The sequence below is a fragment of the Orbicella faveolata genome, unplaced genomic scaffold, assembly GCF_042242905.1.
Source record: "Orbicella faveolata isolate gen_17 unplaced genomic scaffold, um_ofav_v1 contig_3, whole genome shotgun sequence".
NCBI classification, from domain to species: Eukaryota; Metazoa; Cnidaria; class Anthozoa; order Scleractinia; family Merulinidae; genus Orbicella; species Orbicella faveolata.
Window position 1 is genome coordinate 13,401,742 of NW_028301558.1, and position 22,532 is coordinate 13,424,273.

General features: G+C 41.4%; 3 protein-coding genes, 1 long non-coding RNA gene and 1 pseudogene across 5 annotated transcripts; 1 reads left to right on the forward strand and 4 right to left on the reverse strand.

Moving 5' to 3' along the window:
* Positions 1–851: 851 nt before the first annotated feature.
* Positions 852–7,501, reverse strand: LOC149106491 (kelch-like protein 21; annotated as a pseudogene). Its single transcript, XR_016209888.1, has 2 exons — positions 6,182–7,501; positions 852–1,704 (listed from the first exon to the last, which is right to left on the reverse strand). The product of XR_016209888.1 is annotated as a kelch-like protein 21 (transcript).
* Positions 1,736–3,009, reverse strand: LOC149106492 (uncharacterized). The gene has a single exon (XM_089298184.1). It carries the CDS (start codon positions 2,582–2,584, stop codon positions 2,000–2,002), a length of 585 nt encoding a protein of 194 aa, XP_089154310.1. The 5' UTR covers positions 2,585–3,009; the 3' UTR covers positions 1,736–1,999.
* A 3,199-nt stretch (positions 7,502–10,700) lies between the features above and the next one.
* LOC149106493 (kelch-like protein 24) lies at positions 10,701–13,392 on the reverse strand. Its single transcript, XM_089298616.1, has one exon. The coding sequence runs from the start codon at positions 13,290–13,292 to the stop codon at positions 11,355–11,357; it is 1,938 nt and encodes a 645-aa protein (XP_089154742.1). The 5' UTR covers positions 13,293–13,392; the 3' UTR covers positions 10,701–11,354.
* On the forward strand, positions 13,389–14,137 carry LOC149106494 (uncharacterized). The gene is made up of 2 exons (XR_016209973.1): positions 13,389–13,909; positions 14,005–14,137. It is a non-coding gene; the product is annotated as an uncharacterized LOC149106494 (long non-coding RNA).
* A 5,117-nt stretch (positions 14,138–19,254) lies between these two features.
* On the reverse strand, positions 19,255–22,497 carry LOC110048310 (kelch-like protein 7). The gene has a single exon (XM_020754098.2). It carries the CDS (start codon positions 21,588–21,590, stop codon positions 19,830–19,832), a length of 1,761 nt encoding a protein of 586 aa, XP_020609757.2. The 5' UTR covers positions 21,591–22,497; the 3' UTR covers positions 19,255–19,829.
* Positions 22,498–22,532: the final 35 nt, after the last annotated feature.

The following is a 22,532-nucleotide window of genomic DNA, read 5'->3' on the forward strand; positions in this document are numbered from 1 at the left end:
TTTAAGCCAGAATTTCGATCGGCTGAGTGTCAATTTTTCAATGTTCATCCCTCACACTGACGCCGGGAACATCATCAGAAGAGAGATTGGCCTTTCTTCTTCGTTCGCCATGTTGCTTTATTTACCGCAAGGGCTATTAAGCCTCGTTTCGGTGCAACTTCCGGTTTTTTTCTGGAATCGGTGTATTAATTCGAGTTTTTTTGATTGGCTGTTTGAAAACAAAGAAATCTTGAACGGAAGTCAGAATGTTCGCGCGGATTGCTGGCGCGACATACTCGTCCCCAGAGCCCACGATCAGCAGTGCGCCTAATTTCCAGCCCGGGGATTGGGGTGGGGGGCACTCTCATATACTTAGAAGGACTTAGAACCCCTAAGAGGTACCAATATCCTGTTTTGTGGGCGTGGCTTGAAAGTTTTTTTTTTCACCACTAAGAGGTACCAATTTATCTCCTGTCGTATTATTTTGGCTCAGTACCCCTAGGTTGAACACCCTAAGAGATACAAAAACCGTTTTTTTAATGCCCAATAGCTACAACAAGCACCCCCGTCAATTTTGCATGGGAATCCCCCCTAGGGGAGGGCTTTCCAGTCTGGATGGGGATGCTTATCAGGTTATCCCAGCCCTATCAAAATATTTTGTAGAAGTAGGCTGGATAATAACAGAAGTATCAGGCAGTAAAGAGGGCAAAGTTAGTTAGTACTCAGGATTAGTGATCTCCAGTGTGAAGATGGCAGCAATTAATTTACTGTAGGTGGGAAAATAGCCAACTGCTAGTCATCCTCAAACCCAAATTAAAGAGAGAAGGGAAAGGCTCCCAAACTGTACAGCAAACAAACCAAAACAGTAACATAAACAAGTCAAATCACTATATTTCACAACATTTCAACCAAATTTAACAAATTAAATTGGGAAATCTTTGTAAATTTTTGTAGTTTGTAGTTTGCTTAGTACTATTTAAATTTTCTTCTAAGTATTTATTTACTCTATTTCTTGTCTGCTTTTTAATTTTATTTTCAAAGTCATTTGTGTTCCACCATGTAAAAGCTACAAGAAATCAAATTGAGGCTACTTTTTGAAATACCAAAAATAACTCGTATAACTACAAGTACACAATATTACTAATTCCGTCCCAAGTTTGGATCATCTATGTATAAACTTGCAAATACAGCTGCTGCAGGAGAGCATTCTTGAGGTGTGGCACTCTAGTCTCTTGGTCTACTTTGCGTTGTAGATTGATCAATAGTGTTCAAATTTCTAGGATTGACTTCGTACCAGTACACAATGTTTCGAGTCTGGCCAATAAATAAGCTAGCAGAATGCGAGTAAATACCCCACCTTCCCTGGGTGAGGTTTTCAGTATCTATTGAATAAATGTCTTTGGTAACTTTAGCAATGACGCTTGCAAGTATGAACGAGGATTTGGCATACCCTCAATTGCATACCATTTATTTGTTTTGATATCAAAACATTCCACTGCTTTCACAAAATTATCTGTTTCACTTTCTCCTCCAAACAAGTAAACAATACCATTTAAACTCACAGCGCTACAAGCAGCACGAGGAATACCGGGGCTAGACACCAGGTTCCATTGATTTGTATTTGGATGATAGACTTCACAGGAAGGTTCTATGATATCTCTATCATTGTCACCAAATCCTCCAACAGTAAAAATCTTCTCACAAACTGTTGCTACAGCAGCATACCTTCTGTTACATATTCATGACACAGACGCCATTTTGGGTCTACATTCCAACCACGTTGTTTAATGTCATTGGTTAAACAATAACTCAACACATGCACAACTATGCATAATGGTCAGCGGTATTCTCATATATAACATCCCCCTCCTTTACATTACAATCAAAGAAACAAATGAGGAGAATAAAATAAAATAAAATAAAATAAAATAAAATAAAAGAACAATCAACTCAACATTAATCAAACAGTGTCTGTCATTGTTCACGTTCCAAGAACTGTCTTTTGTTCCAGAACAACTTGTTACAGGTCTAGTCTGATTGGTTTTTTGACTAGTCTTCCACTTCGAGTCGTATACAAGGGCGGGTCTTTAGCTTCCACTATGTCTGATGAAGGTGGCACATCACCGGCTGGGATTTCCTCATCAGCTGAGGGATTTAAGTGGTATTCCTGTGGTGAGCGCTCCGTCTGTGGGCTTGCTGGGAATGTGGGTGCCGCATGTGTTTTGTCTGGCTCCGGTTCTGTCTGCTGATTGATGTTTCCATGACGTTTCCGATATCCCATATGAGACTTTGTTGGGTCGTTCCTTAGAGCCACTCGATTACGTCTGATTCTTTGGCCGCCTACCTCTACTACATATGATCTAGGCAAGACATGTTTCTGCACTACTGTTGCCGCTCTCCATTCCTTTGACCCTGGCTCCGGTTTTACTCTGACGTGATCACCCGATCTGAGTGGTGGTAGCTCTTCGGTGCCCTGGCGGTCATGGTAGTACTTTTGCTTATCCTTGCCATGTTTCATTCTTGCCTTTATCTTCTGGATGCTGTGTGTTTCAGGCTCCAATAGACCACGTGCCATTGGTAGTGTTGTTCGTAGCCTGCGTCCCATAGAGAGCTGTGATGGGGACAGGTCAATTCCTGGAAGTGGGGACGCCCTGTACCCTAGAAGTGCTTTTCTCTTGTCTGTTCTTTCTCCATAGAGACTTCACTGTTTTAACTGCGGCTTCCGCCTCTCCATTCGCCTTGGGGTGTTTTGGGCTTACTAGAACATGTTCAAAGCTGTAACTTTTGGCAAAGGTTTCTGACTAGTTTTGGTGGGATGCCATGTCGACCGAAATGTTCTTTTAGGACTTCAATGGTCTCCTGGGATGTGAGATCCTTCAGTTTGGTCACCTCAATAAACTTAGAGTAATAATCAACTAGCAACAGGTAATGTTCACTTTCAAAGGCAAATATGTCTGAAGCGGCCATTTCCCAAGGCAGGTCTGGGACAGGGCTTGGTATCAAAGGCTCTTTCTGCTGTGCAGGGGCATAGTCATGCACGTGGTACAGTCCTTGACTTTTCCTTCTATCTGTGCACTCATGCCGGGCCAGTGAAGGGCTTCCCTGGCTCTTTGCTTACACTTTACGATTCTCAGATGTGTTCCATGTATTATCTCCAGCATGGCTGGCCTCATCGACGGGGGTACTACGATTCTCATTCCTCGGTAGATTACTCCATCTAGTACCGCAAGCTCATCACGTGTGTCCCAGTATAGGCCAACCGGCTTGAATCATAGCATACAGCTCATGGAGCTCATTCGCTGTGTTTTGTTGGAGTTCTGCATACTTTGGTTCGGAAATCGAGATTCTTTCCAACATGTTTACTTGTATCTCTTCTTCTTCCGGTGGTGCTTCATTTAGACTTGCTCGGCTGAGGGTGTCTGCGAGGACTTGCGCCTGGAAGATATTCCACTTTTAGATCATAGCCACTCACTTTCAGCATCATTGCCTGCAATCTTAATGGTGCTGTTGCCATGGACTTGCGCAGTATCATTTCTAGGGGTTTGTGGTCAGTCTGGACCAAAGTTGTTTTTCCCAGAATGTACTCCCTGAATTTCTGAGTACTGAACACGATTGCCAGCATTTCCTTCTCTATTGGCGCCCAACTGAGCTCTGATGCTCGAAGTTTACGGGATGCATAGGCTATCGGCCTTCCCTCTTGCAGTAGGACAGCACCCACTGCGCTCTTGCTGGCGTCACATTGTATGGTCACATCTTTTCGGACATCATAGTAGACTAACACTGGAGCTTCACAGCACATATCCTTAAGCTTCTGAAATGCAGCTGCTTGTGGCTTGTCCCAGTGGAAAAGTACATCCTTTCTGGTTAGTTCCCGCAGTGGTGTTTCGACTTCTGCTAGCATTGGGAGGAATTTGGCCAGATACTGAATAGATCCCAGAAACCGACGGACATCTTCTTTCGTTTCAGGAGGTGGCATATCCTTCATAGCTCTTACTTTTTCTGGATCTGGTTTGAGGCCTTCTGCTGAGATGATGTGGCCCACATATTGAACTTGCTGTTTTCGTACTCTGACCTTCTCAAAGTTCAGCTTAAGGTTGTAGGTTCTGGCACGGTTGAGAACTGCCTCGAGGACTGAATCATGGTGGGCGATGTCACGTCCAGCGATGAGTATGTCATCCATGATGGCGTATGCGTGATCAATATCCTCCAACATTTCATCCATGGCCCTTTGGTACAGCTCTGGAGCTGATTTGATTCCAAATGGTAGCTTTAACCATCTGTATCTGCCAATTGGGGTGTTCATCGTTGTCAGTAGACTGGACGCGTAGTCTAGTTTTATCTGGAGATACCCACTTTTAGCATCAAGGACTGTGAACACTTTTGCCTCAGGTATCTTGGCTGCAATTTCTTCTACAGTGGGGATTGGGTAATGCTCCCGTTTCACTGCTTTATTAAGATCACCTGGGTCAAGGCAGATCCTGATCTTCTCACCTCGACTTGAAACTACCATAGAGTTAACCCAGTCAGTGGGCAGTGAAACTTTGGCTAGGTGTCCTTCCTTTTCCATTTCCTTAAGCTTGGAAATGATCTTGGGAAGGAGTGCTGCAGGTTGTCTGCGAGGCCCATGCACCACTGGTGTTGCTTTGGGGTCAATCTTGATAGAGTAAGTTCCAGGCATGGCTCCGGATGCACTTTGTAGGTCTGGGTACTGGTCAAGTAGTTCCTTTAGGTTTGGATCTACATGTGCCTGTAACTTATGTACCCGCTGAACCAAGTTGAGTGCTTGACAAACTTTGCCTGACAACATTGGCTTCTGCTTACTATCTATGACATAGAAGTTCACATTTAACTCCCTGTCCTTGAATCTTATGGGAAGAGTGACATAACCTTTGGGTGTGATTCGGTGTTGGCACCGAATCACACCAGGGTCTTCTTGGTTTGTTTGATCTGGGCACTGGGTGCTACTTCCTTGAGCTGAGTAGTGTTAATTACACTTGCATAGGCACCAGTGTCAAGTTGACAATGCAGGGTACTGTTGCTCACTTCTACAACCTCCCACCATTCGTCATTTTCACATGTTTTCTGCCTGTCACTGATGCCATTCATTTCTAGGCTTGCTACATGTAGTAGTTGTACATCACTGTCAGGACCTTCCTCATCACTAGAAACGTCTTCTCCAGGATGGACCATTTCATGCAGTAAGTTTACATTGCTTTTCTTGCTTCTGCAAACTTGGGCAAAATGTCCAATTTTTTTGCACTTGTTGCATGATTCATTTCTGGCTGGGCATTTTTCCTGTGGCTTGTGGGCATTGTATCCACACCTATCACAGTTTTGAACTTGGTCATGTTTCTTCTTGGACGAGCCATTCTTCTTAGACGAGCCATTCTTCCATGCAAGTTTATTGACCTCCACTTTCGGGTCTTCACCACACATCACTTGCATTCCATCCTTGGTCGCTTCGAACATCCGACCGATGTCAATTGCCATTTCCAGGGTAAGGTTTTTACTTTTCTCCAAGCAGCGTTGCCTTACTCGTTCGTCCAGAGATTTGCATGCGATGGCGTTCCGGATCAACTTATTCGATTCCGTCATGTCCAGACCACGGGCCAGGAGCTTAAGATCGGTGACAAAGGAGTCAAACGTTTCCCCTTGTAACTGGCGTCTTCGATCAAATTTAACTGCCGCCATAATTGGGTTCTTCTTTGCTTCGAGGTGTGCTTTGAACTTTCCGACTACTCTTTGGAGTGTGTCTTTTTCATTTACATTTTGTGCACTTTCTCCAGATCCAACTCGCACAGTTTCCCATTGGAAAGTGAGGTACATTTTTCGGCCTTTGTCGCCAACGAAGCTCATAAGGTTGCATATTTTCTCCTTCTCAGTGCATTTGCTGAGCGGTCCTCCGAATGTGAATTCGCAATGTTGATAAAACCTTTCCCATTCTTTTCTCAGGTCCGCAGCGGCCCAGTTCATTCTTGGCCAGTTGAACGACGAATTGGCGTATCCTTCGACCATCCTGATGTGTTTGGCCTGTTCCGTGGCGCTCGAAATCCCACTATTTTGACACCATGTTACATATTCATGACACAGACGCCATTTTGGGTCTACATTCCAACCACGTTGTTTAATGTCATTGGTTAAACAATAACTCAACACATGCACAACTATGCATAATGGTCAGCGGTATTCTCATATATAACACCTTCGTGCTTTCGATAGATTTGAAATCCTGCTCCACTGGTCAGATAATGGATTGTAGCACTCCACACCGTTTTGACAAACATTGTCATCATCACCAGCAATTACATAAATATTCCCTTGCAAGACAACTGCACTATGACCAGCACGGCCAGTTCCCATTGACGCTGCTGTTTTCCATTCGTTAAGAACAGGATTGTATATTTTAACATCATTCCAAGAACCCTGTCCACCAATCACATACAGCTCTTCATTAAAACATGTGACTGAGTAGTCTGTTTTAAAATTTAATTCTATGTCATGAGAGCTCCGTGTATTTTGTTTTGGGTTAAAACAACATATTGACGTTGAGTTTTCTTTTTTTGCACTCATTATGTACAAGATTCCACAACATATTGCAGCAGCATCTTCCATGCAGGGGTAAGGGATCATGGGTAGGGACACTCATGTCTTGGTAGGGGGCACAAAACAATCAGTCTCCATTTTCACTCCATCATCAACAGGTCCACCAGTGAGTACTACTACATGCTCGTATTTATCTATAGACAAACGAGGTTTAAGTAGCATGTCTTGGAAACGGTCCGGAAAGAGACAGAAATCCAGCGCATTGATTACCAGTCTTGTGCAAGTAAGGTTCTTACTGACCAACTCTTCATCAAGAATTCTTCGTAGACTGTACTTTGACACTGAGAATAATCGTACACATTTCAACAGGTCAGGCAGTAAATATTCCCTTGATGACAGATCGTGTTTAATCCAAGCAATCATTGCTTGGTACACCTCCTCTTCTTCCGACACATTTATCTCATCCATGCAAATCAGTTCTTTGACTTTCTCCACGTCAAGTCTGCTAAAATCTTCGGATTTGGTGACGGCAACGAAGTTTTCACATTTGTATCCGACTGCAGCTTGCTTAAGTGACTCACAGTTATACTGACAAGCGAACGATTCCAAAGCCAAGCAATTGGAAGCATTGATTGAACCCTGCAGGAAAAGTGACGCTCCTGTTTTCAAACTTGGAATGATCAAGTAGTCGGCGATCATAGCTAAATCTTGCACGTTGGACGAGTCGATACTTGTTTTACCAGTGTAAATAAATTGAAGGACATCTCTAACCGTGGTCGATTTTGCCTCCTGCAATTCCACCATGTTGCTTTTCGTTTAGATAGATAGATAGATAGATAGATAGATAGATAGATAGATAGATAGAAACTTTATTAAGAATGTCATCAACCACCTAGCTGGGGAAAAACTCCCCTACTAATACGGGGACATAACAAAAACGAGTTAAATTAGAAGGAAAAAACCTATAGCTATTTACAATGATAAAATTTAAATCCAAGTTAAAATATGTTATGAGACTATGTACAGTGCATTTTATAATACAATAATACATACTTAAAAAAAAAAATACTTTAGGAGGAGCAGAGCGGACAGCCTCTGCAGCCATCATCTAATAATGCATCAAGATTGTTGAGATTTCTGATGTTCGTCTTAAAAGTGCTGAGAGATGTGGCCTCTCTTATGCTCTTTGGTAATTTTGACCACAATTTGGGTCCTAGATATCTGATCGAGTGCTTACCATATTTCACCGAGTTAAACCTTGGCATTGTAAAGTCAGATTGTCTTAAGTTATACGTACTAGGGTTATTGCTGAAAAAAACACAGAGATAATAGGGGCATAACTTATGTTTAACTTTATACATCAAAGTAGAGAGGTCTTGAAGTCGTCTATTAAGTAATGTGGGCAGAGCGGCCCTCGCGAGCAGTTGATTATAGCTTGAGCTGTTGTCCTTAAAAACTGCTCTGAGTCCTCTTTCTTGTATTCTCTCCAGTTTTCTAGTATCGCTAGCTTTACAAAAGTGCCATACTAAGTGACAGTAGGTAACGTAGGGTAAAATGGCGCATTTGAACAATGTTAGTTTTGACTGCGTAGGAATTAGGTTTCTTAATCTCATTAAAACGCCTATTCTTTGACTAGCTTTTTTACAGCTAAGGTTTATGTGGTCGGAGAAACTAAGATCGGAGTCTAGTGTCACGCCTAAAAGCTGAAGATTATCCGTTGTCTTGATTTCCTCTCCGTTTACATGGATGTTACCATTGTTCTGACTAAAGCCGATGTTCATGGCTTGGTACTTCTTGATATTCCCGGCTAAGAGATTTGAGTCATACCAATTTGTAGCAAAATTAGCACTCTCCTTGAGTTACGATGTAACGGCTCCCTGGTCGTCCCCGATATGATAAATTTGGTGATCATCTGCGTACATCGACAATTTCGCATTGAGGCCATAGGGTAAATCATTTTGAAAAACGTTCCATAGCAGCGGGCCAAGGGCGGAGCCTTGTGGACAGCCGCGGTTTACCAGTCGACTCGAACTGACGTGACGACCGATCTTAACTCGATATTTCCGGTCTGTGAGGTAGCTATTTAGCAGTTGTACGGTATTCTCTCGAAAACCGTGTGCCCGAATTTCCTTCATTTGACTGGTAAATAGAGCCCGAAAGTACGCGCTTGCAGCACATAAAACACATTTGTGGGCGGCAAAATCCTGTCCTTCAGTTCGGATAGTCGCATCGCAGAGAATGTTCGTTTCCCTAAGTTCGTTTAGTTTGTCAAGCAACTCGTCTTTAGAATCCTCGCAAATCATCTTGTCGGGGTATCTCGTCTTTGGGAGACCAGTAGGTACTTCATGTATGGGACACATACTTTCTTTTAAATCATTTGCATAATGCTGCCTGCGACCTCTAGACCGCCCCCATGTGGACCGGCGGTAAAATGTAGTCTGGGGGTAAAATGCGGACTAAGTAAGGCTACCCTGAATGCCAGAGGGTTTTTCTTTTGTTTGCGTGGCGAAGCTGCGATTGTGAGCGACGAAGATCGCAGCAGCGAGATTGCAGCTTCGCCGCTCACAATCCACCGTAGGAAAAAAGATGGCGGCTGTACATTTTACCACATTGCCTTGCGAACCTAACACAGCCTAAAAGGCACAAAGAAAGCCAAATTTTTACAATATTTGTCCCTGTACTAAGGAAATTGAGTAGCCTAGGTTTGAAGATTTTATAACGTTTCTGCACGTTTTTATAAACGTTGTTAAGAATTTCATGCGCTAAGAACTATGGGTAAATGTACCAGTCGCCATCTTTTTTCCTACGGAGGATTGCAGCTTCTCTACCCAGGGTAAAGTAAGCCTGTTTGTAGTTTTCCTGATCTTACTAAAATGACTATCATCGTGTGCAGCAATTTTATCTTTATTATATTAATAGCTTTCAGCCTTTTCTTTAGTTTGTTCGCTTCACCTTGAAATGTTGCTGTTGTCATGTGGTTTGGGGCTGCATTTCTCACACAAAAACTACCCAGCACATGCTGGATTGTCACCCGTGGAGTACTCCCAGAAAAGCTGGGTGTTGGGTGGGGGTGTGCGGCCCACTTCCCAAAACCCTTACCCAGGCTATTTCTGACCAAAATCTGCGACTTTTGCCATCCTATTTATGACCTGGCCAAAAATTCGATACCTATTAGAAACCGTTGCGGCTGGCACAGTTGCCCTAAACATGAGTTATGAAGGGCTTTTGTTGACGGTCTTATTGATAATGATGAAAAGGTAGCTTCTTCCAAGAAACATACACAATTCAAGACTTAAGTGTTAAAACCATACCATATTTAAGACCAAAATGGCAAAAATCAATACCCTATTCATGACCAAATCGGCTGAAAAACCCTACCCTTTGGGGCCACACATACCTACATAGCCCATATAACGGAGTACCCCCCAGGGATTGTCACTTATTATGTAATCATAGCTGGCTTCACATTTCTAAACATCTTCGAAGACTGCGTATTGTCCATGTCTCTCTGCTTTGAACATCTTTTCCATCACACTAGAGTCACCACCTGCTCTCTCTTTGTAGGTCTTGGCAATAACCCGTTTCCAAAGAAACTAATGTTTCTCTTAGCATTTGGTACCAAGCCATATTTCTTGTCTTTCCAGTTTTGCTGAGCCTGTGCAGTGGAAGGCGGTTTGCGCAATCAGACTGTTCGAAAAATGGATGGCTTTGTGGAACATAGTTATGGTTTGGTTATGCTCAAATAATAGAACAAAGTGCAAGGAAGCCGCTCGCGTGGTTTTTATGCCAATAGATAAGTGTTTTCATCATCAATCTCTATTATATCATATCATTGGTTGAAACTTGTCAAGTGGTACCTCTCTGTCCATGCCGTTCTACAACTATGGGGTTCAAGGTTATAGTGTGTCCCTGGTCTTCAAGTGCCAGGTATTTATTTTCCAGGTATTTAAAAGAGAAACACGTGACTCAGCAGCACCATTACTTCACACTGACATCTGTAGAATGAATTAAATAACTTTGGTGTATTGCTACCTTCCTGTTTGGATGGCATACATTGTAATCCCAAAGCCTGAAGGCATTAGCAGAAAATTGCAACTGGGATTATGGAGTTAAATTCCCATATGTACCTCATGCACAAACAACAACAACAACAACAACAACAAAATGAATTCACCAAATTAAATTGGAAAATTATTTATTAAGTGTTACACTTGCATTGTGGTTTGATTACAGGATTACAGCACCATTTATCTCCTAAGAATTTATTTACTCTATCTATTGTCAGCTTTTTTTATTCTTTTTTGGAGTCGTTTTTTTTTTACAGTTGCTATTCAGATACACCTACTACTAAAAATCAAACTTTTGCATTTTAATAACACAACAGCCAGAATAACTTCTATATATGATATTAACAATAGATTATACCCTTTGAACACTTAATTCAATGTTGTAACAAACCATTTTGAAAACACGTTGGCATTAGACTAAGAACTTCGAACCTGCATCTACATGAAACTGTGTTGACATCACAGTAGGTTGAAGTTTACTAAACTACCCTTGGTACAAATTAAGTTTTGAGACTTGAGTTTGGATTATCGATATATCAACTTGAGCATACAACTGCTGAAGTACAGCATTCTTCTGGTGTGGCATTGATATCTCTGGGTCTGTTTTGTATAATAGTAGATTAATCTATAGTGTTCAAATTTACATTTGAATTTGTAACAGCACACAACTACAATGTTCCCAGCCTGTATAGCATAGAAGCAAGCAAATGCAAGTAAATATCCTACATATGTACCCTCCCTTAGACCTGTGAGGTTTTTCAGTAACTAGTGAAGAAACTTCTTTGGTAATTTGAGCGATGATGCTTGAAAGTATGAACGAGAATTTGGCATAGCCTCTATTTCATACCATTCATTTCTTTTGATATCAAAACATTCCACTGCTTTCACAAAATCTGTTTCACTTTCTCCTCCAAACAAGTAAACAATGTTATTTATACTCACAGCCCCACAAACAGCTCGAGGAATACCAGGACTAGACACCAGGTTCCACTGATTTGTATTTGGATCAAAGATTTCACAGGAAGGTTCTATTGTTTCATCTATCATGCCACAAAATCCTCCAGCAACAACAATCTTATCACAAACCGTTGCTACAGCAGCATACCTTCGTGCTTTTGATAGATTTGAAATCCTGCTCCACTGATCAGTTAATGGATTGTAGCACTCCACACTGTTATGACAAACATTGCCATCATCACCAGCAATTACATAAATATGTTCTTGCAAGACAACTGCACTATGACCAGCGCGGCCAGTTCCCATTGATGCTGCTGTTCTCCATTCGTCAAGAACAGGATTGAATATCTGAACATCTTGCCAAGAATCCCTTCCACCAATCACATACAGCTCTTCATTAAAACAAGTGACTGAGGAGTCTACTATATTCAATGCAATGTCATGCGAGCTCCATTTATTGTGTTTTGGATTAAAGCAACACATTGACGATGAGTCTTCCTTTTCGGCACCCATTATGTACAAGATTCCACCACACACTGCAGCACTGCCTTCCGTGCAGTAGTAAGGAATCATTGGTAGTGACACCCATGTCTTGGTAGGGGGCACATAACAGTCAGTCTCCATTTTCAATCCATTATCACCTACTCCACCAGTGAGTACTACTACATGCTCGTATTTATCTAAAGACAGGCGAGGTTTAAGTGACATGTCTTGGAAACGGTCCGGAAAAAGGCAGAAATCCAGTGCATTGATTACCAGTCTTGTGCAAGCAAGGTTCTTACTGACTAACTCTTCATCAAGAATTCTTCGTAGACTGTACTTTGACACTGAGAATAATCGTACAAATTTCAACAGTTCAGGCAGTAGACACTCCCTTGATGGCAGATCGTGTTTAATCCAAGCAATCATTGCTTGGTACACTTCCTCTTCTTCCGACACATTTATCTCATCCATGCAAATCAGTTCTTTGACTTTCTCCACGTCAAGTCTGCTAAAATCTTCGGATTTGGTGACGGCAACGAAGTTTTCACATTTGTATCCGACTGCAGCTTGCTTGAGTGACTCACAGTTATACTGACAAGCGAACGATTCCAAACCCAAGCAATTGGAAGCATTGATTGAATCCTCCAGGAAATCTGACGTTCTTGCTTTCAAACTTGGAATGATCAAGTAGTCGGCGATCATAGCTAAATCTTGCGCGTTGGACGAGTCGATGCTTGCTTTACCAGTGTAAATGAATTGAAGGACATCTCTAACCGTGGTCCATTTTGCCTCCTGCAATTCCACCATGTTGCTTTTCGTCTCCTTCATTTGACCAGTAAATAGAGCCCGAAAGTACGCGCTTGCAGCAGATAAAACACATTTGTGGGCGGCGAAATCCTGTCCTTCAGCTCGGATAGTCGTATCACAGAGAACGTTTGTTTCTCTAAGTTCGTTTAGTTTGTCAAACAACTCGTCTTTAAAATCCCCGTCGGAAACCATCTTGTCGGGTTCCTCGGCTGGTTTCTCGTCTTCGCGTCGTATCGCGGGCTTTGGGAGAGCAGTAGACACCTCATGTACTATTTCCAAAACGAGAGCGAGTGTTTCATCGGGGTAAATGAAAGCGCGAGGCCGTATGAAAGCACGAAGCCGTAGGCCGAGAAACAAATGAAAGCACGAGGCCGTAAGCCGAGTGCTTTTACTGTTTCGAGGTGTTTGGATACCCCGATGAAACACGAAGCACGAGTTTTGGAAATTACTTCTCATGATCACTCTTAAAGAAATAATAAACAAAGACGAATTAGAATTGTTTGCTGTCTAACATTCCGTCCTCGATAATTTCAATATCAACGATGTTTTTACCGGCGTAATTAATTTGCATTTATGGTGCGATTTAATTTATTCTGAGATGTGAAAGTTGCTAGAGTTGCCAGCATTTACAAGTTGTCGTTCAGTCAGGATGTATATCGCAACAAAGTCGTTCGAGAGATTTTGACAGCCGAAAAGTGTGGAGGATGAGAAGAAAAGTGTTGATAATGCAGTACCGAAATCAACAGCTTATAAAACCAAATGGTCGTGCGGTGAAGGTTTTCGGGGAATGGAAACAGAATCGATAAGTGAAGTCCTGAACTTTGGAACCCGGCGGCCTTTTTACCACGAAAGACTTTGAAGAAGGAGTACAAACTTTGGACACGGCCATTACAGATATGTCTGCATGCAGTCTCAACTACTGGCTGTCGAAGTTCGTTCAAGAAGTAAGCAATTCTTCTGGGGAACGCTATCCTTCCCGTACGTTGCACTCAATTGTTTGCGGACTGAAGCGCCGCTTTTCTGATGTAAATGGAAGTGCTGTATTGAACCCTTTGGACATATCCGACCAAAAGGTAAGTTACATGTTCTGGGGATAAAATTTGGTTCGCGTAAACTACTTGTGTGTATCGTTGTTTTTAATACTACTTTTTTTCTTTCGCTTTCTTAGGTTTGTGACATTTCGGCGTGTTTTGGATGCAGAAATGAAGGAAGCAACGTGAATGGGTGTGACTTTGAAAACAAAAGGAGACACATTGTAAAAGCTTACTTCTGAGTAATAAATATTCATTGATTTTGTACAAGTTGTCATTGTGCATATTTTAGTGGTATATACCACTCTCACTGGAGAGTGATATACTGTTTTTCATTGGGTATCCAAACACATGCACGTGATGTGGTATACATCTTGTGGTTGGTAGTTGACCTCATGAATTATTAATGAGTTTTAGAAGTATGGGACATAGTCTGGAACACTTGTATGCGATCAGCAACATTTGCTAACCTGAAATTTGAATCGACCAATAAGCATTCAGAGGGGGAAGGCGGGGGGGGGGGGGGGGAGAGAAACTGTGCTGTCCGCCCCCGCCTCCCTGCGACCCCAATGCGACCATGTAGGCCTTTCCACAAATATCTTTCTGGATATTCTCAAAAATGTTATAAATATCACAAAAATATCCTAAATATCAGTCCAACCTCCGGTTGCGACCACCTCTCCTCAGCGACCAGTTTTCTAAAATACCAAAAGTTTCCCAGTCAAAGCACTATATTTGGAACCTCTTGTAAGCGACCTCCTCTCGTAAGCGACCGCGACCACTTTTAGAGCTAAAAGTTCGAAATATTCTTTTGTTTTTAACTTCCAGTAAGCGACCACTTGACTGACAGTAAACCCATAGAAAGAGTGGTCTATTGCTTAAATCAGACAGGATATTACACGTTAGCTCGAAGATATGAATTTTATGTTCGAATGGCAAGAACAATATCTAACGAGTGAGCGCAGCGAACGAGTGAAATATTGCCACGAGAACGTAAAATTCATATCTTCGAGCTAACGTGTAATGTTCTTTTTATTATATAGACATACTGATGAAGGCGTTTTCGACGATTTTCTGAAGATTTCACAAGATTCTCTAAAACTTGTCTGAAGGTCACACGAACGTTGCCGAAAATTCGCCACTCGAGTCCCGGATGTTGTTTCGTATGAATTTTAGGAGTGGTGTATTTGCCAATAAAACACACGTGTCTATATAATAAATCTCTATATTTTCTAATTACATTAGTAGTTCTCTTAAGCAGACACCCACGGGACGTAAAAAACGCTGTCCGTAACTGGAGCTGGTCGCTTACGAGAATGGTTCTCGTAAGCGGCCACTAAAGTTGTAAGAAAAAGATGTCCACCTACGGGAGCTTGCGCAGCTTACAATAAACAGCGGGAAAGTAAAACTATCACCAAACTGCTATTTTTTATTTCTTTTCTTGCCTTGTGCAATGCCGCGATAATGGCGATGTCTGCATGTACACAGTACTGTATACTGCCGCACTAGGACTGGCCCTTGGTGATTAAAGAACAAACTATAATATTACAGACAGCATTCACATTAGCCTTAACAGTCTCACTGCAACAAAAAGCAGTGATACTGTTTACAAATGTTTACTTTCAAAGTCAGACCCAATTCCTTTTGGATCGTACGCGCTCAAATAGTCCGCGGCCGCTTACGAGAATGTCCGCTTACGGGAGTGAGTTAATGCGGAGTTTGTATGGGAGTTCACGTCGCCTTCTCAATCAAAAATAGTGATAATATGTGTGGCAATGAAAGTTTTACTAATGTCGTCATGTGAGACTTGTGTATGTTGGTTTAGAAATCAAAGTTTCAAACTTTGAGAAGGTAAAAACTGACACCACTGAATCAACTTGACAACTGCATTTTTGATCAAGAAGACCTTCGCTCCAAATAACCATCTGGATCATTGGATAATGCAATTCGAGAGTTTTCATTAGCTTAGCCATCATGGTATATGAGAATTATACCATGCTCTACAAATATGGTAAGCGTATGCGTGATTTTTTGGAGCGTTTTATTTTTATTTTAGTACAGTTTTCTATATTTTGGGTACGTTTTTAATAAAAAAAATTATTCCACTCAGTCGGGGTCTCTGTAAAGTGCGGCCCGGATTGCAGAGGATGGCGGATGGCGGATGGCGGATGATAAAATGCGGATGATAAAACGCAGATGACAAAATGTGGATGGAAAAATGCGGATGATAAAATGCGAGAATGACAAAATGCGGTAACCATATTACGGATGATAAAATTCGGACAAGGGAAAAATACCTTACGATATTTTAGGTAGGGAGAAATAGAATATTCGTGAACAGAATTCGATCATTATAAACCATTTTTTCCTGTTATGGCTAGTGTAGGAATGTCCATATGTTCAGTTAGGAATATTGATGCGTACTTTTGGGACAGATTTCTAAAATTAGTCTTAGGTCTTTGTAGATTCCCACACAGTGCCGGATACGCTTCAGTAAACTACAATTTCATCTGTTATGAAAAAAACAAAAAAAAAAACAAAAACAAAAACAAGATGCGAACTTATTTCCCTGTAATGTCAATAGTAACTGACCTTTCTTAGGCTGAAACACTGAACAAAATTTATTTCTGATATGTTTAATTGTGTCTGTGAAAAAACCGACGAACTTTGACGGGTTTTGCCGGAAAGGGCGTGCAAAGCTATCTTAAGCACTTCTTCATCTAGAGTTTCTTTGTGGCTTTAATGCGGACTGTTAATTTTAAAAGAGTTGTTCGGTTTCTTTTTAACTTTTTCTTTACTTTTCCCAATTCGTCTTTTTTCCAGTCCGGCCTTAAAGTTTTTTCAAATAAATCACCGATTTTATGCTTTAAAGTTGCCTTGCAATATTGTTACAGCTGTGCTTATAAACTGCAGTACATCCAAAAAGAACTCTTTACAAAAGTTTAAGAACGTTTCCTCCTTGTGTTCAAGTTTTGTTTCCGCTATTTTAATGCCATGAAATCTGTTCCAAAACAAAAGCTGTAAAACGCTCTTACCTTCCATTTCCAAAGCCGGTCTTATTATCCTGCCGATCGGAAGATGAACCGGCGCTTTCACTAGACAAGCACACAAGGAAATGGTTTGCGGAGCAAAGATTTCGCGAAATAAAGATAAGGTCGAAGCTCAATCGACTAAATTAAATCCATCAACTCTCGTTTTCGAAGCAAAGATAGATTCAGTCAGAGAATCGTCGCTGTCGGACAACTCCATGACCCTTGTGCAGCTTGCGACAGAGACACCTTTGCACACGTGTTGTGCACAGTCTTCACTTGCCAACTAGGGTACAGTGAGTAGCCGATCTGTGACCGTAGAAGTGTTTCACTTCTTTTGAAATGCTGGTTTTCGGCAGAGGAAATTTGCTCAGGAGAAGTAAATAGCCGAAGGCCTTCGATGTGGTAAAGGACGGAGTCTGAATAACGACTGTTCCTTGATCAAAGTCTCTTCGCGTTTTTTTTTTTTAATTTCACTTTTTTAATAAACGGCGTAAAAAATGTTTCGATCTATGAATTCTCTAGGCCTAATTTTACAACTCAGAATGTAAGAAAACATCGTTAACTTATTTTCCCTCTTCCCTATATTATCATTCAAATTTTTGTCATCCGCATTCTGACATCCGCATTTTTCCATCCGCATTTTATCATCCGCATTTTCCCATCTGCATTTTGTCATCCACATTTTTCCATCCGCATTTTTCCATCCGCCATCCGCACTCTACAGAGACCCACTCAGTCGCGCTTGTTAGAAATGAAATGATTATAGCCAACTCGGTGCTACGCGTCTCGTTGGCCATCTACCATCTCAAAAACAGCGCGCGCTGGTGGACGGAATACAATTATTAAGTAGTCACTCAGCTGTGTTCTATTGGAAATCCGCTAATCTGATCGGCTCTCTCGTCGTTTTCTATTTAAAAAATAGATTCCATGTTGTCGTGCATCTGTTCAGTAATAGATCACAGAAGACGTCAAAATGTGGTCTCAGCAAAAAATTGGTACACGACTAATTAAGGCGAGTTTGTCAATGATGTTCTGACCACTTTTAACGTCTTCTGTGATCTACTGCTGAACAGACGCATGGCAACATGGAATCTATTTGTTTTATGAAAGTTATATAAAAAGAAAAACAGTTTTATGGCCAGCGGCCACGCTCTTCACGCTTCTCTTGGAAAACGTTGAAGGTGTTCACATCGGTGCAATTGAGCGTGAAATTTATTTTTTATAGCCCTAACAAAGAAAATCTAACGATTATTAAACAAGTACACTTGTTAAATGGGTGAGACCAGAGTCATATCACCCGGGAGGGGGGGGGGGTACTCCCTTATGTGGGCTATATAGGTATGAGTGGCCCAAAGGGTAGGGTTTTTAATTGGTTTTGGTCTGAGATAGGGTATTTAGTCTGAAATAGGGTATGGTTTGTGTGTAAAATAGGGCTGACAGGCCTACACGACTCCTGCGGATCATGGCATTTGTACATTTACCAAAATAAGGTAGGGTAAGGTCTACTTCAGGCCAAGTGGTCCATAAAGCAGTGGCTTACCTCACTTTCCATAGCATGAAGTCACAAGGAGTATTTCTACTCTCCCCCTGGATAGAATGCTAGTCCATCGCAGGGTTACCCCCCAGCATTAAACTTGCAGGTACCCATTTATGCACCTGGGTGAAGAGAGACACTGCAAGAGTAACGTGTCTTGCCCAAAAACACAACACAATGACCCTGGCCAGATCTTGAACCCAGACTTCCTGATCAGGAGTCCAGTGTGCTAAACATTAGGCTACCACGCCTCCCAATCAAAAAGAAATAGAAAATATTAAATCTGGTTTCCCACAGAGGTAAATGTGAGAACTGGAAAAAGCTGTGGAAACACTTGAAGGGATGTGTGGAAAAAGACCCTTAGTGGCATCTGATAGACTGCAAGATTCTCCTGGCAAATTGCTTTTCAGTTCCTTCTACAAATAAAGGAGAATTTGACACAAGATGAAGATTCAATAGGGGTTTTTTCCACACACCCCTTCACTTGCCTGTGGCTCATGTTCCCAGAGCATTTCCTCATTCTCACAAACTTCCACTCGAGTTTAGATTTAACAATTTGATAAAGAGCTTGAGATTTCTATCACGTGATAGTTGGAGAGCGTGCCTCACAAAGAACTCAAGAACAAATAATCTAATTGTTTTAGTAGAAATCTGCTGGTTGCTCAAAACTTCAGCTAAATCATCTTCACAGACACTTCAAAATTGCAAAGAAGTGGCTGCCATTTTGTTACTGTAACAACTGCACAACGTTAGCTGTAGGCTACTAACTGTCTACAACAGAATAGTTATTTAGTAGCTTAGCCAATGAGAGAAAGGCACTCGCAATAGAACACAAGTAGATTTATACTAAAACTTGATAGAGGTATGGACATGTTTTCTATTTGTTAATCAATACCATTCAGTATAGTTAAAGTACACAGAGTGTTCAGAGGATTACAAGCCACATTCATAGGGATGCAATGTGTGCAGAAAGCTACAGATTTATTGTAATAAATAATTTGTTATTGGTCGAGCAGCAATTGTGCCTTGTCATGGATGCCATGGCTGAAGCATTTTCACAAATCAAAACTGTTTGTACCCTCTCTTTAAGTTTTATTAAGACAAAAACAGAAACAGTTAAAAAAACACTCAATAATATTAGTGAAAACACAGGACTTCATTCCAACCTTTTACCTTAATGACTACTAACTGGGAAAACGTTTAACTCTAATCAAATATTGGTCTAAGTTTTTTTCACCAACTAAAGAGACTAGTAAAACAACACTAAATAACCCAAATTCAAAGTTTTAGTTGTCTCAGACTAGATCAATGGCCATTGTTAGACCTGAGTCTGGTGCAATCAATTGATGATAAAAATGTTGCCAAAATAACTGCCTAGTATACTGAATGGAAACTGTCAACTTTGCTTCAGCAGCTTCTTTGGCAATTTTAGCAAAGATGCTTGAGCATGTGATAGAGGTTCTGGCAAGGTACAGGACATTTCATGCCATTCATTGGATTTAACATCAAACATCACAATGTCATCGAGACAAGCTTCCTGGTTATCGCCACCAAACACATACACAGTATCATCAACACTCGCAATAGCACAAGCAGCTCGTGGAACAGCAGGACTGGCCACCAGACTCCACTGACTCAAACAAGGATCAAACACTTCACAAGTAAATTCCACATCACCCGTGTCTGCCATATCACAGAATCCCCCAACGACAAGAATTTTTCCACATGTAGCCGCTGCAGAAGCGAACCTTCGGGCCTTTGCTAGATTTGGAATCTTTGCCCATTGGTTGGTTAATGGATTATAGCTCTCGGCACTCTGCAGACAGACCTCATTGTGACAACCAGCAATCACGTAAATGAGATCCCCTAAAGGTACTGCACAGTGATCGGCCCGGCCTGTTTCCATTGAAGCTAACTTCTTCCATTTATTCTGAATTGGACTGTACCTAACAACAGTATGCGGGTATTTCTCACCACCAATCACGTACAGATTTTCATTGAATGAAGTTAATGTGCGACTGAGGTCAATGGGAAGACCAGTGTTCCCTGACTTCCATCTTCCTGTTTGTGGGTCATAATAACTTATTGAGGCAGAATTGTCTGGTAAAATAAACAACTGTCCACCACAAACTGCAGATACACATCGAACATCTGTATATTCGGCATTTAGTAAAGAGCTTGGTATTTTGGTCAGCCGCTGCCATTTCTTAGTAGCAAGGACTAAACACCTGATGTTCCGAGACAATTCCAAATCAGGGTCCATCCCACCAGTGAGAACTACCACATGCTCTTCCCTCTCGATAGATGTGCGATGTTTTAGTAACATACCAAGAAACTGATCCGGAAACAGGAAGAAGTCCAGTCCTTTAGTCAAAATACTGGTGCAAACTGGATTTTTCGTGACCAGCTCTTCTTTATCTAAAATCATTCTTAAACTGTATTTTGACATCGAGAAGAGTCTCAAGCATTTCAAGAGATCTGGAAGAAAGCATTCCCTCGACACCAGATCATGCCTGACCCATGTGATTATTGCTTCATAAACCTCTTCTTCTTCGGAAATCTGCAGCTCGTCTTGAGACATCAAATCTTTTACTTGCTCGAAACCAAGCGACAGAAAGTCCTTTGACTTCACAAAGGCAATAAAATGTTGCTGTTTGTGCTTTATGGCCGTCAACCTCAGCGACTCACAGTTATACTGAGAAGCGAACAATTCCAACGCGATGCAATTCGAAGTATTGATCGATTCCTCCACGAATTGAGAAGCTTTTGTTTTCAAACTTGGAATGATCAAGTAATCTCCGACCATCACCAAATCTTGCGCGTTTTGTGCTCCGATGTTCATTTCGCCAGTGTAAATAAACAGAATGACTTCAGCAAGAACAGAACATTTAACCTCGTTTAGTTCCACAAGATTGCTCTGATTTTCTTTCACTTGCAGCTCGCTGGAAAACAGAGCCCTGAAGTAATCGCTAGCGGCAGATAACACACATCGATGGGCAGGGAAGTCTTGTCCTTCAGCTCTAAGAGTTATGTCGCAGAGATTGTTGGCCTTTCTAAGCTCGTCCAATTTATGGAGCAGCTGGTCTTTAAACTTTTCGTCAGTAACCTTACGAGGTTGTCGAATCCGTTCGGCCGCCTCTTCAGCCACACCGTCCATCGAATCGCGAATGTTTCAAGATCTTCAAAATGCACGATGCTTGCACTTGCTCAGTATGCAGACTGGACACCACGTGTCCAACTACGTGACAAATCAATGTGTCACGGCATCAGCGAGAGCCAGACAAAAGGTATATCTTATGTAGCTAGATCTGGCTACGGGTTTCTCTTTATACTGAAAACTATATAGGTCAGTTTGTGAGCCATTAGTTTACAGTATCATGCTATTGCCTTTTGAAAGCTTATCCATGAGAGAATTGAATAAGACCTGAAATTGGTTTCTTGTAGGGTACTAGTAATATGAGATCACGCGAAGCAGTCAAAACCGAGCTGTTCTACCGAAACGACACGATAATAGTCTTTTTCTTCACAGTTAACAAAAGAAAAGATAAAACTAAATTTGCTTCAAAAATTTGACGATGAACAACACATATACATGGTTCAAAATTATAAGACATTTATTATCCTACCTGAAACAAATCGAGGAGAGCCGGACGCGGGCAGCCAGTTTTGGCGCCAAATTAACGAATTTACAATGTGATATCATATGGTTTTTGCAATACTGTAAATCCCCTTTCGTAAACTGTTCAATGCCGTCTCCAGTGAAAAAGTTACCCATCGCCTGTGCTTAGCAAATTCACCTGATCACAAGTTCAATAAAATGTGCAACCGCTATTCGGCATCATACTGAAGTTCATTATCTGTGCGCTGGGAATAAAAAGGGTTTCCTCTCTTTCGAAAAAGGCAGAAACTCCAGCATTAATAGTTACCGTTTTTCAGAGAAAAAATTTCCCCGGGTTTACTCAAGTTTGACGCGAGAGGTTGATCATTTCCAATTTGAAAAACAATCGTGTTTTACTGTCCTGGTGCAAAAATAAGTTAAAATTTGTGATAGTATCGTCGATACTGGTGTATATTTTTTTTGATTGGGCTAAGCCGGTCA

Coding starts and splice junctions, on each gene's coding strand:
- LOC149106492 (XM_089298184.1), bottom strand. CDS start 2,584: ATGGGACGCAGGCTACGAACAACACTACCAATGGCACGTGGTCTATTG.
- LOC110048310 (XM_020754098.2), bottom strand. CDS start 21,590: ATGGACGGTGTGGCTGAAGAGGCGGCCGAACGGATTCGACAACCTCGT.
- LOC149106493 (XM_089298616.1), bottom strand. CDS start 13,292: ATGAGAAGTAATTTCCAAAACTCGTGCTTCGTGTTTCATCGGGGTATC.